The sequence below is a fragment of the Typopeltis vanoorti genome, chromosome 5, assembly GCF_054136105.1.
Source record: "Typopeltis vanoorti isolate ZY-2024b chromosome 5, IOZ_Tvanoo_1.0, whole genome shotgun sequence".
NCBI classification, from domain to species: domain Eukaryota; kingdom Metazoa; phylum Arthropoda; class Arachnida; order Uropygi; family Thelyphonidae; genus Typopeltis; species Typopeltis vanoorti.
Genome location: NC_143553.1, coordinates 129,083,955 through 129,100,815, shown reverse-complemented (window position 1 = coordinate 129,100,815; position 16,861 = coordinate 129,083,955). Strand labels below are relative to the sequence as shown.

The window sequence follows — 16,861 nt, the reverse complement described above, 5'->3', positions numbered from 1 at the left end:
AGAGTGGGCACACTTAAGATGGACTTGGGAAACATATGGAGTAGGCAGTACTCCATATGTTCATGTCTTCTCACTCACTGTCATTCTGGTAACATGAGCGTCAAGAAATTGGTTGTATCTATTCATGGGCTCTGGTTTTCATCTGAAAAAAGTGTCTGTGTACATTTTTGCCCAAAACACCATCTTCACCCAGATCAAGTTAGTTCCAAAACCATTATCTCAAGTAGTCACAGATTCCAAGTTCTGAGGCCTCATTTTTGGCAAAAACCTTGACATTCTTAAGCACACATTCTCCACCCAAGAGAAAATGTAAAAGAGCATCGAATATCCTTCACACCCTCTCCCTTCTCCAGAATGGGATGTTGATCTTACGTCATCTTTATTATGATGCACTTGTTCAATCACAGCTTAATTATGGGTCAGAGGTCTATCTTTTTGCAAGCAAAAGTATCTTTCACTTGGATCTATCCATAATCAAGGTATAAGAGTAGCTGCTAGTGCATGTCACACATATTACCATTTATGTTGAAGCAAACAAACCAGCTCTCTTGCTTCAATGGAAGCAAGAGAGCAGGTTTGAGTAGTAGTTTCCCTAATTTGAGAAGTTCAACACTACACACATTAGACTGCCACTATCCCTCTGGTATGTACAAAAGAGATAATACACAATCTTGACATAAATGTAGACATTTCCTACACTGAACATATTATTTCTCCATGGGAGGTTTGCACTACATTATGCAGCCTCCCACTGTGCCAGGTAAGGAAGTTGCTTTCTTTGTTATCAGTCTATATGCAACTGTTTAATGCACACAGAGCAGGGTACTCTGATTTCTTACCCATCTGTGCTGACAGTTCATGATCCAATACCTCTGTTGGTTGTGCAGGTGTTTTTCCAAACCGTCCTCACTGTAGTCAGGCTCCACTTAAAAGTAACTATACTTCGGAGCTATATGTTATCCAGCTTGGGCCCATAAAAGAAAATCACTATCTAAAAAATGTATGATTTATACAGACTCATTGAGTCGTTTAGAGGCCATCTCTTCTGTGTACTATTCACATCTAGTACTTTATGATGTTTCACATTTATTTTTATCCAATGAGGACCTTTTAGTTTTGATATTTGATTGTGTTGGATATCTGGCCAAATTGGAATCAGAGGAAATGAGACTGAAGATGACAGAACATGGAGAAAGTATGTGCTGCTATGTTAGCTCGTACATTCTCCATCAACTGTTTGTCAGTCCTCTATAAGAGCAAATTAATTAATCAATGGTAGTCATCTTGGCAGGAAGCACTAACAAATAAATTGCTTGAGATTAAGCCTTAAATGAAGTATTGTCTGTATAATCTACATAGAAATAAGAGAGAGACTACTTGCTATTCTCCATCTAGGTCACAGTCATCTTACACATTATTTGTTGAGGGTTGATGATCCACTTGTGTGCATGTGTGTGAACAACGTAACACTTGGCTATGTTCTGGTTGAGTGCCAGCATGTATCTCAAGAAAGAATGCAGTTTTTATCAATCTGGCGGATCCATATACACTTAGGCAAGTCTTGTCAGACTCGGACAAATTACATGAAGTTTTTAACTTTTTTACAAAGAATTAATTTATATAAATGCATTTGATCATAAATGTAATTTATATGCAGCTACAGCATGTTGAATTTTTAAAAATTTATTTAATTGTACATTAGATGTTATTTACTTATTAAGTTATTTATTTTTTATTACCTTGTATACTACTGTAACTTCACTAATGGCACATTATAATGTTTACTGCCACATGGCAATATATCGAAAACAGCCAACCAGTTTTGTCAATGAATGCATTCAAGGAGCGGTATGAAAGGTAATGTGTAGATAGTCTGAGCCTCCCATGATGAATCTTCACACCGTTAGGAATTTTATGCCATAATATATTGTAACCATTATGCACTTGGTAATTACAAACTAATTTTTAATTATACTGAGTTAAAAAAAAAACATATTTTACTATAATTCCAGATTATTAGATAAGAATATTGAATAGAAAACCGAAGCCAATTTCAATTAGACTGTAGTTACTTATTGATATGACATTCAGCTGCAATGGTGTGTAATTACAAATAGATGCTACAAATAATTTTATTTTTCAGAGATTTTTAATCTTAACAGTATATAGATATGTTCATCATTGTAAATTAAAATAAGTAAATAATTCATTTTATGAAAGCATCTCAAAATAAAATGTTATCTGTTAAAAGTATTGCCAGCCTTGATTAGCCAAGTAAGTAGCTCTTTCACTCTCCAGATAGTAAGTTATAGGAGATAAATTTTATATCCTGATCTTACATAACTTGGGTAATGAAATTTTCTCATATATGAGAGTGGTCTATAAAGTTCTCGGCCTCAACTATAGATGGCAACACTATCAGCACGATTTTTTTTTTCTGAGTTGGTACATCTGTCATAAGCATCCATGTGAAATTGCAAGTCATTCTATATTTCGCCCACAGATTAGAGACCCTTCGACACTTCTACGCATGTCCCAAAAAGGAGAATCCATTCCGATAATAGGGTAATCAATCCATCTTCTGGGATAAGTTTGTTTATTATTACAGGTCAGAAAATTTAATTTTTCTTTTACGAACATTGTAATTTTTAAAGTGTAACTATTTTGCTTGTATAACAGTTGGAAAAATGTACGTAGAATATTAACAAAATTAAAAAAAAGTATGGCATAAAACAAAAATTTAACGAAATTTATTTTTAAGAAAGTTTTCTATAAAATAAAAATAATTATACAGAAAAACAGAAATTTTTTTCAAATGAACTTAGATGTTCCAAACTTACAATTGAGAGAACTGAGACACTTTAATGTCCTAAACTGATTAATTATTTATTACTTGTTGTGACTCTTTTAACAAACCCATGCAAAAAAAAAGGTTGAAAAAAAATACCATTATCAAATCCTTTTAATCTTCATAGTCATCTGAATCGGTGTCTCAATCGCCATCACTTTCACTTTATAAATTTGTGATGGCGAATGAAACTTTTCACTTCTCCCCAGACATACTCAATAGCATTAATATAGCAATAGCATTAAAACAAAATCCGATTTAAAGAAGTATTTTCCTTAAATAATAAATTTAGTTTAATCCTTTATCCAAATGTGAGCAAACAAAGTTTGTGCCTGAAAATATCTTCAGGATTCAGTCCTGAAGATATTTTCAGGTGCAAACTTTGTTTGCGGACACTTGGATAAAGGATTAAACTAAATTTATTATAGTCTATCCAAGTGAAAAATGAACTTTCAATATTTTCCTTAAAGTTTCTCTTTTCCAAGGGAAATTAATTTTTTCTTTAAGCACAGAAATCAATTTCAGAACAGTTGGCACTCTTTTCTTGACCACGTAAAATTCGTGAATAGTTCTTCTTATAATGTCTACATCAAAATCATTCAAAGCTACGGTTTTGATGGTTTTCTTTCTCTGGCGCTTTTTTTTAAGAGATTTAAATTTTGGCTTACCTTCACCTTTTGATTCCCTACGAATTCTTTTAACGGTCGACCCCGATACGTCTGCAATTGCAATTATACATATTATGACTTGAGATTCTTTTTCACAGAATGTCAACACATTATTCAATATTCTTTTGCAAGAGCTACTGAAATGGTTAACAACAGAACTTGTTGACTGTACTGGATCCATCATACAAATTAATAATAAAAAAATAATGCAAAAAAAGCGACAACAAAAATCAAGCTACTACTAGTCGAGCGACAGACAAGAAAGCACGTGATTTCGCATGTTGGCAACCAATTCATAAATCCTTCATTTCTTTCTCCCCTTCAGCATGAATCGACTATTCTTGGCAAAATGCCAAGCAGAGATCTACAAACAGTGGGCATACTATATCGAGTAGTTTGTTTTATACAGCTGTCCGAAGAAAAAGTGTTATCTGTATCCCTTGAAATGGATAAAATTGAGTATTGTGCAGTTATAAAATTCTTTGTAAAAGAAGGTTTAATGGCAAAAGAAATTCATTCAAAGTTCATAAAAGTTTATGGGCACTCTTCTCCTTCATTTTCGACAATTAAGAAATGGGCTGCCGAGTTTAAACTTGGCCGTACCAGCCTTGAAGATGATCCACGTGAAGGACATCCAAAAAGTGTAACAACACCAGAAATCATTGATCAAGTACATGATATGGTATCAGATGACCGGTGTGTCAGAGTGCATGAAATTACTGAGACTATAGGCATTTAAAAAGAACGTGTAGGATATATTTTGCATGAAGAATTGCAAATGAAAAAGCTTTGCGCAAGATGGGTACCGAGCTAGCTCACAGCAGATCAAAAACGCACTCACATGAAAATTTCTGAACAGTGCTTGGAACGTTTTAACAAGAATGAAACTAATTTTGTGCATCAATTTATTACTATTGATGAGACTTGAATTCACCATTACCTACCAGAATCCAAACAGCAATCAAAACAGTGGACAGAAGCAGGCTGTTCAGTGCCAAAGAAGACAAAGTCGATTCCATCAGCAAGAAAGGTCATGGCATCAGTGTTTTGGGATGCTAAAGGCATTTTGTTTATTAATTATCTTGAAAAGGGTAAAACAATAACTGGGGAATATTATTCCGATCTTTTAACTAGACTAGATGAAAAAATTCGTGAGAAAAGACCTGGTTTGCAGAAGAAAAAAAATCATTTTTCACCAGGATAATGCACCCGCCCACAAGGGTGTTTTGGCAATGGGAAAATTAAGGGATATGCACTATCAATTGTTGGAACATCGAAGCTATTTCCCAGATTTGGCTCCCTCTGTCTTCTATCTCTTCCCAAAATTAAAACTCTTCCTCGCTGGTCAGCGTTTTTCTTCGAATCAAGAGGTGATTGCAGCTCTTACTGAGAACCGCTACAGGGACGTAATGGGACTGGAGCATCACTGGAATAAATGTATTAGTCTTAAGGGAGATTACGTTGAAAAATAAAAATAATTTTTAAATTATAAATTCGTTTTTTCATTGTTAGGCCGAGATCTTTTCAGACCACCCTCATAAGAGACCTAACGGTATGTTGAAAAAGTTCCGTGTTTGTTCTCCAGAGTAGAATTTCATGATTAGCTATTATTCAGCCTACTGTTATACTAATATATGATAGGTTTACAATCCTCAGATGTCTTTTGTGGGTGAGATTCAAATTATACAAAAAAAAGTCTGATCACCTTTGAAATAATACTTGCTTTATTATTATTATAATTATCACTCCCTTCCATGGAGTCAAGAGACTCATTGTGTGAGGTTCCACTCTCACATGCACAGCTCATCAAACCGTGATTTAAATGCATTCACTGTCTCTGCACTCACCACACTTTCAGTTAATGATTTGAATCACCCACACCACTCTCCATGGAAAAAATCTGCTCCTCACCCCCACTCCCTTGTTCACACCCTACTTATACAGTTTTCCTGGATGGCCTCTTGTTCTCTCCCTGTCTCCAGACATTCTAGAAAAAATCTCATCTACATTAATCTGATAATTACCCTTTACCAACTTATATGTCTCAATTATTCCCTTCTCCCCTCTTCCTTCTATCCACCAAGTTCTACAATTTGCATTCTCTCAGTCTGTCCTCATACTACAAATTCCAGAGACTTAGCCAATCTTCTGAATCCTCTCCAGCAACTCATCATCCTTTTGAAAACTAGGCAACCAAATCTGTGCATAATAATCCATATGAGGCCTGATCGAAGCCTTGTACAGTGGAATCATAATATCCTTACTTTTACTTGTCACTGTTCTCTGTATCATTCCCATAATCTGCTGTGTTGTCCTCACAATTTTAACAAAATGTCCATGAAATTTCAAGTCCCTATCCACCATCATCTCCGGATCTTTCATCTCCTCCACCTTCTCTAAGATATTCCCACCAGTCCTGTGCTCTGCATCCCATCTTTGCTTCCCAGATTTTAAAACCTTACACTTTGCTACATTAAACTGATATCCCCACACACACTCAGCCATTCAGTCTATTCAAGCCCTCTTGCAACATCTGTATTTCTCATAACTCTCCCGAACTTTACATCATCTGTATATCGCCATTTAAGTCCCTTCCAATGTAATTTGCATACAAATTAAACAACAGTGGTCCCAAAACAGACCCCTGGGACACCCCACTAATGACTTTCTTTTTCTCCAATATCACTCCCCATACACAACCTACTGATACTTAGACAGCCAATCTCCAATCCAATGCACTAATATACCATCCAACCCCAGCTGTTCCATTTTAACTACTGGCATGTCATGAGGCAGTCTCTGAAATGCCTTTGCAAAATCTAAATATACTATTGCATATACATCCCTTTAGACACATTTTTTCCAGATATAAGGTTTAAAAAAAAATTGCAGTTGTCACTTATGTGATATAACATATGTCATCTGTTGCAGCTTTCTTGAGTTCTGTTATGAAAATTACTGGTTCTTAAGGTGAGACTTTATTTATCTTTTGAAATCATATGGACCAAAGATAGTGAGTACAGAGGAATTGATACATTAGTAGCCAACCAAAGGTTATACCAGAAAGAAACTGCAAAAAAATTACACAGTGAAAGAAATAACATGGACAGAAACCTGCAACTACAATATACTGGTAAATCCGAATTTAATTATTATACAAAGTGTGCATAAGATTGCAAAAGATAAAAAAGAAGAAAAGTATCACGGAATAAAACAACTTTTAGGGAAAAAAAAGATAAACTAATTGGAGAAGGAAAAATAGATATGATAAATATGATTAATAAGTGCCTCCATAGCGCAATTGGAAGAACGACACTACGTTGCGACCTTCGATTAGAAAAGGCCTAAGTTCGATTCCCGTCGTGACGGAAGGAATCTTTATATGGACTTTTTCATTTGAAGGTGAGTTAGCCGATCTCATACAGAGGTAGCAGGGTTTTTTCTCTCGGAAACTTGAGTTTTTCATTCCGTATACAGACAAATCGGCCCTTCGGAACATGCAATTTACAGACAAAAAAATACTAGCTGTGGTGGTGATGGTGGGTGTGGGCAGTAGATGCCGTTGATGTAGATGATTGGTAGTAGAGGTTTGGTATAGTAGTTGAGACGGAGAGTTATACAGTGGGTATCCCCCCCCCCGATGAGTCTTCGGACTCCTTGGAGTTGTCACAAATAATAATAATAATAATGATAGAGCTTTCAAAAATAAATAAAACAAATCATGAAACAATATTAAAGATGATAAAAAGAGAAGATAAATTGATACTAAAAAAAGAGAGAGAAATTTGGAAACATACAGAACAATCTCACAATAGGAGAAAAAAGTAATAACAATAGAAGATGAAAATGGACTAGATATTACAAATAAAAAAAGGCTTAGCAGATAGTTATATACCACAAGTATTGTATAATACATGATTATATGAAAGCCAGAAGAACAGGAAGAAACAGACAAAAAGAAACAGACTTTTGTATTTTATACAAAAATACAAAAGTTTAAAGAACAAGTAATAAATATTATGAAAAATAATGAAACTCCATAAAATCAAATTATAATAAGAATGATGAAGGTAGCAAAAAAAATATTAATAGAATAGCTAAAAGTTCTGTTTAATGCCAAAGAGTAAAACAGTATACTAAATAGTGCTATCATCATATTCTTATTTAAAAAGTTAATAAGAGATGGATAGAAAATTACAGGCTTATAGACGTGCTGTCACTAGTATATAGATGATTTATAAAAATTGCAGACTGAATCATGAGATTATTAGATGGAACTCAGCCTAAGGAACAAGCTGGATTCAGAAAGGGATTTAGTGCAATCAACCATATGCAAACATCAATTGAACCTAGAGAAAAATTCAATGAATACAACCAGTCGTATTTAGGTTTTATAGATTTTAAAGAAACTTTTGATTCAGTTGAAAAACAAAGCAATTCTAATAGCAGTGAAGAAAGATAGTAAGTCAAAGTTGTTCATTCCTGAAAAGTGAACATCTAGTTTTTTTCTTTGACAAGGAGAAAGCTTATGACAGCCCAAGTCTAAGTGGGAAGCAATTTATCTTAACTTTATGTGATTGATAAATAAGATATACGAACAAAGCAGTTTAAAATGAAGTGTTCCAAGGCAATACATTTCACTCAAATTATTCAATGCAGTATTAAAATATGTCCTGAATGAACTTGATTGGAATGATAAAGGAATTAATCCTATCCTTCTCATCCGTCCTAGGACGGGTTGAATCTCCTCCTAATGAGAGGGTTACTGGCATATTAATGCAGCCGGTTCGCCACTCCTCTGCTGTATTCCCTAAGTGCGATATTCATGACTGTATCAATGTGGGTTCACTGAGCCGGTTAGCCAGTATTGTCCATGCCCAATACTGGCTAACTTGACTATGGATGAGGAAGATCCTCAAGCTCCTCACGTCGTCGACGGGAATCAAACCTAGGACACTCTTTCTCCAGGCATATGGTTGTGAAGCACATAGCCACAAGGCTAACTGCACAGACAAGGAATTAATATCAGTAGTAAAAAATTGAATCATTTACAGTACGCCGATGACATTATTGCAAACAACAAAACAAAGCTAGATGATGGATAGACACCTGTGGGAAATCCATTTAAATAAGAAAGCACACGTAATCATCAAGATATTTTAATAAGTTTGTGTATCACTAACCATCTTTGCATCATTCGTAAGGAATGATGCAAAGTTGCTACATTATATCACTTACTTTTAATTTGTAGTATTTGAATTTGCCCTTGTTTATTTTATGCTGAAGACAGTTTAGTGATGCACAAACTTAAATATCTGTATTTTAATGTGTAATCTTATTAAAATATCTTTACTGCAGTTAAATTTTTCTTATTTAAAGACTAGAAGAAAATGAATTAACTAAATACAGTATGAAATAAAGTGGGATTATAAATAAATTGGGAAAGAACCAAAATGCAGATGATGTATTTGCAGTATTCCAGATAATGGAATACTGCGAATACATCATCTTGTGTAGTAAAATAAAACTTTAAAAATACAACAAATCTTTTTAACCAATATATCATCCCAGTTATGACATATGTAGATCAGAGACATGACCTATAACCAAACAAATTATTATACGGGCACCTCCATGTAGTTTGAAGACTCATCGCAGGAGATCCAATCTATCCACACAATCTACCATACCTCTTCTTGAACCCATTAAGACAAAACACTCACAACTGACTCTGGCAACCCATTCCACTCATTCACAACTCTCCAAGCAAATAATCTAGTTCTCACACCCCTGCTGACCACACCTTTATTCAACTTCCAAGGATGACTCCTCATTCTGGTCCCTGTAGCCAAGTACTGAAACATTTCCCCTGCATCTATCTTATAAAATCCTTTAAGCAAATTCAATGTTTCTATAATATAATATCCCACTCTTCCTTTTTCTCTTATCATCCAACTTCTGCAATCCACACACCTTCAATCTATCCTCATAGGGGAACATTCCACAGGCCACTCACCTCTCAATCCTCTCCACCACTTTCTCATCCCCAAGAAACCCAGGGGACCAGACTTGAGCACAGTAATTCAGATGTGGGCATATCAAAGCCTTATAAAGAGGAATTACAACTTCCTTATCTCTACCTGTTAATGTGTTCTTCACTAGCCAAGTAATCGTATGTGCTACCTTGGTAACCTTAGCAATATGTTCTCTAAATGAACTCTGTGCACCACTACCCCTAAATCTCTAGCTTCATCTATTTCCTGGAGTACAGTGCCATCAATGTGATACATGGCTTGTAATCTATTTATCCCAAAATGCATAACTTTACATTTCTTGACATTAAACTGACACCCATTAACTTTTGCCCATACTTAACGCAATTGGAAGAACGATGGTACGTTGCACCATTCGATTGGAAAAGGCTTAAGTTCGATTCTTGTCATGATGTTAGGAATCTTTATATGGACTTTTTCAATTGAAGGTGAGTTAGCTGATCTCATACGGAGGTAGCAGGGTTTCTTCTCCCGGAAACTTGGGTTTTTCATCTCACATACAGACAAATTGGCCCTTCAGAACACACGCAATTTTCAGACAAAAAATACTAGCTGTGGTGGTTGTGGGCGGTGGATGGCGCTGATGTAGATGATTGGTAGTAGAGGATCGGTGTAGTAGTGGAGACGAAGAATTGTACAATGGGTGTCCTCCAGCGATGAGTCTTCGGACTCCTTGGAGGTGTCATGAATAATAATAATAATAATACTGACAGCCTATTTAAATCATCCTGCAAGCTCTCCACATCGCCTTCATTAACTATTACTTTACCTAATTTTGCATCATTGGTAAACACCTGAATATTTCCTTTCAGGTTATGTACAAATTAAACAGCAATGATCCCAGCACTGAACCTTGTGGCACACCACTAGTCACCTGTTTTTGCCTCGATTCTGCCCCTCCACATACCACTGTTTAATATCTGTCCAGAAGCCACCCTCTTATCCATTTAACCAGTGTGATATCCATCCTTCATTTGCTCTAATTTATGTAACAGTGTTCCATGTGATATTCTGTCAAATGCCTTTGCAAAATCATCATGTAGCCATTTCCTTTATCCAACTCAGCTGTCACTCTTTTCTAAAAAGTTAGTAAATTACTAAGGCATGACCAACCCTTCACAAAGCCATGTTGACCCTCAAACAGTATCATATTTTTATCTACCCATTCTCGAATTCTCTTTTTTACCAATTTTTCTAGTACTTTTACCACTATGCCTGTACTGATTGGTCTCATTTGCTACTGTAGTAGTCTTAGAACCTCTCTTATTCAAAGGAATAATTTTGCCCTCTTTCCACTCCCTTTGCACTCTACCAGAGCTGAGACTTAAATTAAACAACTTAGTCAAAGGCATTGCCAGTTCCCTTGTACATTCTCGCAAAACCCTAGCTGATATCCCGTCTAATCCCACAGCTGTATTTACATTAATATTCTGCAATATCCTAAGAACCTTTAATTCATCTACCTCTGTTCCCACATTTATGTCTGTCACATAGGCTAAAGCAGTAACCTCACTAGGAAGATATATGTTTGCAAAGTGGTCACTCAGTAACTCAACTATTTTTTCCGCTTCTGTCTCCTCATGACCATCATCACTCATTAAGGTTAATCTTCCATACTCATTCTTCTTCTTACTTGCCACATAATGAAATAACTCTTTGGGATTTCCTTTGACCTGCTTGGCTAAATTCTCATAATTTGATTTTGCCTTCCTTGCCATGCTGGTCACCTTTCTTGCAGGAACCTTGTACTGTTCATGAGTTTGCTAGTCACCTTTCTCTTTATATACCCTCCACAGCATTTTCTTCTTCAGCAGCTCATGCTTAATGATATTACTCATCCATCTAACTCCTACCCTATTAACCCTCCTTACCCTAGGTGTACAATTTGATACTGCTGCCTGTAGATGACCCTTAACTATATCCCATGCACTACTAACATCCTTATCCTGCATTGTTTTATGCCATGGTACAGATTTAAGCTTCTTCCTATACATGTCATAATCACCTGCCTTGGTAGTTCCACAAATATCTCTTCTTGATAGAATATTCCTCATGTTTTACAATTTCCCAAGTCAAGATCGCATGGTCACTTTCACCAGTTGGAGGCAATGTTATCACCTTGGTTATGGATAGCTCTTCTGATCCTGTGACCAGGTCATAGGATCAGAAGAGATCAGAAATACTGGACACAATGAAAAAAACTTAGCACAAAATGGAGAGAGAGCCATGCTAAACATTAGACTATAAGATAAGATAAAGAATGAAGATACAAGAAAGGAATCAAAAGTGTTGGATACTGAAAAGATATTTAAAATAAAAATGGAAATAGGCAGGGCATGTTGAAAAGTGATAGATGACCAAAGACAATCACCCAATGGCACTCATACAAAGGAAGAGAAATGCCTTAATAACTGGAGATAAGTATGATCTATGAGAGATAGTTACAAAATGTTGGCATCACGAACCCTTCAGTAGAGAAAAATGGAGGCAAATAGGGGTTACTTATAACAAAAAAAATGTTATAAAAAGGGCATAGGTGAAGAGGCATGCATTTGAGAGAGGCATGTTCTGTTTCTCCTTATTGTTTATATCATCTTTGGCATTATAAATAATGAGAAATAGCACATTTGTTATTATATAAACATATATATATGAAAAGGTATTTTTATTGTGAGTCATTGAATAGACAGCACACATCTAAAATGACCTTTGAGCGAGTTATAAGTAAATGGTTAGATTAGATTATGGATGCTTCTGTTGGATCATACCACTGAGCAGAAGTAATCTGACCCATTTCCTGTCCTGTTAGGTGTCTTCTCCTTCAAGGAGATTGACTACCATGTGTCTCCACCATGTCCTATTCTGCACCTCTCTGCTGCATTCCTCATATGAGAGATAGGTCCAGTCTTCTATATTTTTCATCCACTCCAGTCTTTGTCTTTGTCTTTCTCTCCTTCTTTTTCCCTCAACAGTTCCTTCAAGAAGTGTCCTTTATAGGCAGTTATGTCTCAGAATATGTCCAAAATAGCTGACTTTTCTGTTTTTAATTTCTTTTATTAGGCTCCTGTTTATGCCTACTATCTCTAGTACCTCTTCATTTGTCTTTTTGTCTTTCCATGATATCCTCATAATTCTTCACAGCATCCACATTTCAAAGGCCTCCAGTTTTTTCACACTCAGATTGGAGAGTGTCCCTGTCTCTACTCCGTATAATAATGTGGGCCATGTGTAACATTTGGAGATTCTTAGTGTTGTTTTCAGATTTAATTCTCTAGATGTCAGTAGAGTTTTCATATTATTGAAAGTTGACCTTGCAATTTCAATCCTTTTTCTAATTTCATCTTCTGTCCTGCCTTTCTCTGTGATCAAGTGTCCAAGGTATGTGTATGTTTGCACCTGTTCTAATTTATTTCCTTTTATATTGATCGATATTTTTGGTATTTTCTTTTCTCTTGAAATTATCATGATTTTTGTCTTTTTAAAGTTGAAACTAGTGCCATACTGTTCACTATACTTGAGGGTTTTCTCTATAAGAGTCTTGAGGTCATATTTGTTTTCAGCTGGAAGAACAGTGTCATCTGCACTGACCCATTTAAGGTTTCTTAAAAAAAAAAGTGTGTTTACATAATTTATATTTTATACTACAGATACAAAATAAGTGGAAAAAGAAGAATCGGAAGACCAAGAAAGAGATGGCATGAGACTGGAACAGGCCACATGGCCTATATTCCATGTTAGGAAGAATATATTTTATATTAACTTACTTAGTATTGTATACTATATATATGCATAACTTATGGTTTATATTTTGATTTGAAACTTTTTTTTTCCTTGTTTCATGAAAAAATTGAAGTAATTGATTTTCCTACTTTCTTTCTTAATGACTTCAAATAGAGTGGTTTAAATAGTAAATTTAGTATTCCAAAACAGGATTCTGTTCTTTAAATTTTTAAATATTATTCATATCTTGCAATTAAATAAATATAGATAAAAAATAGATATATAAAAGTGAAATGTCTGTGAAATTAGTGGTCACTTTATCATCTACTTCCACATGAAAAGACACAAATGGATCACAATGATCTGTGTATGATCTCTCTCTCTTCTCTTCCCCCTTCCTCTCCCTGTGTGTGTCCAAATGTTGAAAATTGCAGAGAAATACCGAGTTTACTTAACATTTATTGGGGAGAAAAAATTAGTTAACTTTGATACACTTTTTTGTCATATTATCTGTAAAGTAGTTGCATCACTTATGTCATAATTTTGCTGCACTTATTAATTAATATATTTTTATTCCACATTTAGGTATTTAATCTGATTAAATTTTAATAATGAAACGAAAAAAAAGTCCTTTGATGCACCGGAAAGGTGTGTCAGGAGATGCAAGTAGCAGTCCCAAGCATTTAACTCCTTATACTTCTAGTTCTTCTCTCACTTCTGTGCCTCTTTCTAATTATCAGTCAGTTGGTGGCAGCTCACAGTGTCCTGTATTATTAACTGTAAGCCGACCAGTTATACAGAATTATTCCTTCAATAATGATGAGCCTGAGACCACTGATGAAGTCAATGAGGTAAGAGGTGTTTGTAGTCTTGTCATTCTGAACTTGTTAATCTCAGTAATTTTATCTGTGGTGAATTTAATTTGTTGAAAATAAAGTTAATGGTCACTTTGGTCACTTTAAATTAAGTGTATGGGAGAAAGAGGAGAACAGTGGGTGGAAGCATGAAAATACAAAATACAAACTTTTTGGTATTTATCAACCTACTTGTTGGTTGATAAATAAATATCTATCAACCAACAATTCTAAATCTTCTTTTAAGTATGGAAATTTTATGAGATTGCATTGTCATTTTGTGTATGATATCTATATTCATGCTTTTTTAATAGAAAATAAAATTTAATGTATATAATGTATACTTTAAAAATTAGATTAGCCATGTCATTATGGTTCCATTCTCCAACAGCGTGCATGTTGGAATTCTATTGTATGTATGGTGATTCATTAAGGCAGTGCTTCCCAAACTTCTGGATGTCAGGGCCCCCTTTGGAAAAATTAAAATATTTCACCCCCCCCTCGAAAAAAAATCGTAATATAGACATATATTGTATTTATATTCAATACAAAACATACACAACGAATATTGCAAAAAGCTAATGCAAATATTACATTTTTAGCATCTTACATACACATTTGACATGGCACATTATCTCATATTTTTATATAGATAGATATATTGTTATTGCACATTTGCAGTACAAGCACATGAAACATAAAACGATTAGTAATAAAAAAAAAGAATTAAAAGCATAAAAGAAGTTTAATAACAATTTAATGCGTGTTAATACTGCTACACCAATATCAGGTGAAATATTTGAAACTATAATTCTTAGATTTCTGCTTTGAAATGAAACTTATACAAATAAGCATATATTTACTAATATTCATTATGCGCCGAAATGCGCATGAAGCAAAATTTGTGAATCTGCACCAATGTGTGATTTTTTTTCCATTAAAATATAAAAAAATAACAAAAATGAAATAATAAAAATTAAATACATTTCTTTTAAGATAAAAAAAATCTACTTAGTCTTAAAAGATTTTAAATTTGTTTTCATTATTTCACGGTCCCCCTCAGCAAAACCTACGGCCCCCAAGGGGACCGCAGCCCACAGTTTGGGAAGCGCTGCATTAAGGAACCTTATTTAATTTAGAAATGGATGAAATAATAAAAAAAGGAAACAAAATGGAGAAGTGTAGAATACAAATTAAAAATTAAGAATAATTGGATATGGTGTTATGATATTACTGTCAGAAAATGAAGATGACCTACAAAGATTTTACTAAATACATTCAATAGTGCAACAGAAAAGTAAAATATAAAGATATCAACAGAATAAAAAAACCAAGTGATAGTTGCCAAGAACACATACAATGCAAATTAGAAATTAAAGGGAAAATAATTGAACAAGTCAGTAAGATAAAATAGTTAGAAATAGAAATAAACAATTATGCCATCATACAAAATGAAGTACAAGAACAAATGGTAAAAGCTAGTAGAATGGACAGCCTCATCTGGAGGAAGAAGAAGAAGACCATAAGAAAAGAAACAAAATAAAGAATTTATAAAGGCAAAATCAGACCAGTACTAACATAGGCAGCAGAAGTATATGCAGCACTATAGAAATTAAATAAATCAGTGACTATGCTGAGATAAAAACATTAAAAAAAATTGAAGGAGTAACAATGTTAAACAAAATCTGGAACTCACAAATGAGAGAAAACTGTAAAATACAGCCGACCTAGTTGGTCCAGTGGTTTACTTATCCGCTCTCGAGCAAAAGGCTGCAGGTTCGAAACCTGCCATGGGTATGGATGTCTGTGATTGTTTGTGAAAATACTACTGGTGGTAGATGGCATTGGTGTAGTTGATGATGGTAGTTGCGGGTCATTGTAGTTGGTAGATTGTGAGTGGTGGAGACACAATTGTAGAGTAGGTGCCTTCCCTCGAGAGTCTTTGCACTCTCTGGAGGTGTCATCATCATCATCATCATCATCAAATTCCTGCCATATACCCTCAAGGGGTGTACAGGATATGATAGTACAACATGCAAAATTTACATCATTACTAACTTCCTATCTACAATTTTCCTGCAAATCAGTCTGTTACTTGTCAAGATTCCCACATTATCAGATCTTATATTTCTATCGTCTAAGGCACTTTGTACCGTATCAATCCACCTATATCTTGGTCTTCCTCTGGGTCGTTTTCCTGCCAACTTGGCAGAGAACATTTGTTTTGCTAATCTTTCCAAGCCTATTCTGTTTAAGTGACCATACCACCTGAGATTAGCTCTGCTAACGCATTCCTGGATGCTGAAAATGTCAAGTTCTTTCCTAATATCCTCATTTTTAATATGATATTGCCATTGATGCCATCTGTTCACACCTATAATCTTTCTCAGGACTCTCATATCTGCGGTTTCTAGTCTTTGGTCAAGTGTTTTACTTCTGACCCAGCTCTCAGATCCATAAGTTAAAACTGATTTGAACACTGTCTTGTATACAGCTAATTTAGTGTTCCGACTAATTTCTCTCGTATTCCATATGAATTTATTCAACTGACTTCCTACCATATCAGCTTTGCTGATTCTGTTGTCTATTTCCATATTTAATTTACCATCTTCACTAAAAATCGTGCCTAAGTAGCTGAAATGTTTTACTTGTTCCACAGGTTCTCTGTTCACAAAACAGTTGACATTTTTAATCATTCTGCCTATTTTCTTTGTCTTT

At 34.8% G+C, this 16,861-nt stretch overlaps 1 protein-coding gene across 4 annotated transcripts in view; it reads left to right on the top strand.

Moving 5' to 3' along the window:
* LOC150106809 (transmembrane and coiled-coil domains protein 2-like) overlaps window positions 1–16,861 on the top strand; it is a 316,563-nt gene that overhangs the window by 41,231 nt on the left and 258,471 nt on the right. For 3 of the 4 annotated variants that reach the window (XM_090392723.1, XM_090392721.1, XM_090392720.1), the window contains exon 2: window positions 13,875–14,140. In XM_090392723.1, coding sequence (XP_090248849.1) covers window positions 13,901–14,140 — 240 coding nt within the window. In that variant the 5' untranslated portion in view covers window positions 13,875–13,900. Of the gene's footprint in view, window positions 1–2,503; window positions 2,609–13,874; window positions 14,141–16,861 lie in introns of all 4 variants that reach the window. The other variant, XM_090392722.1, reaches the window with a different exon arrangement.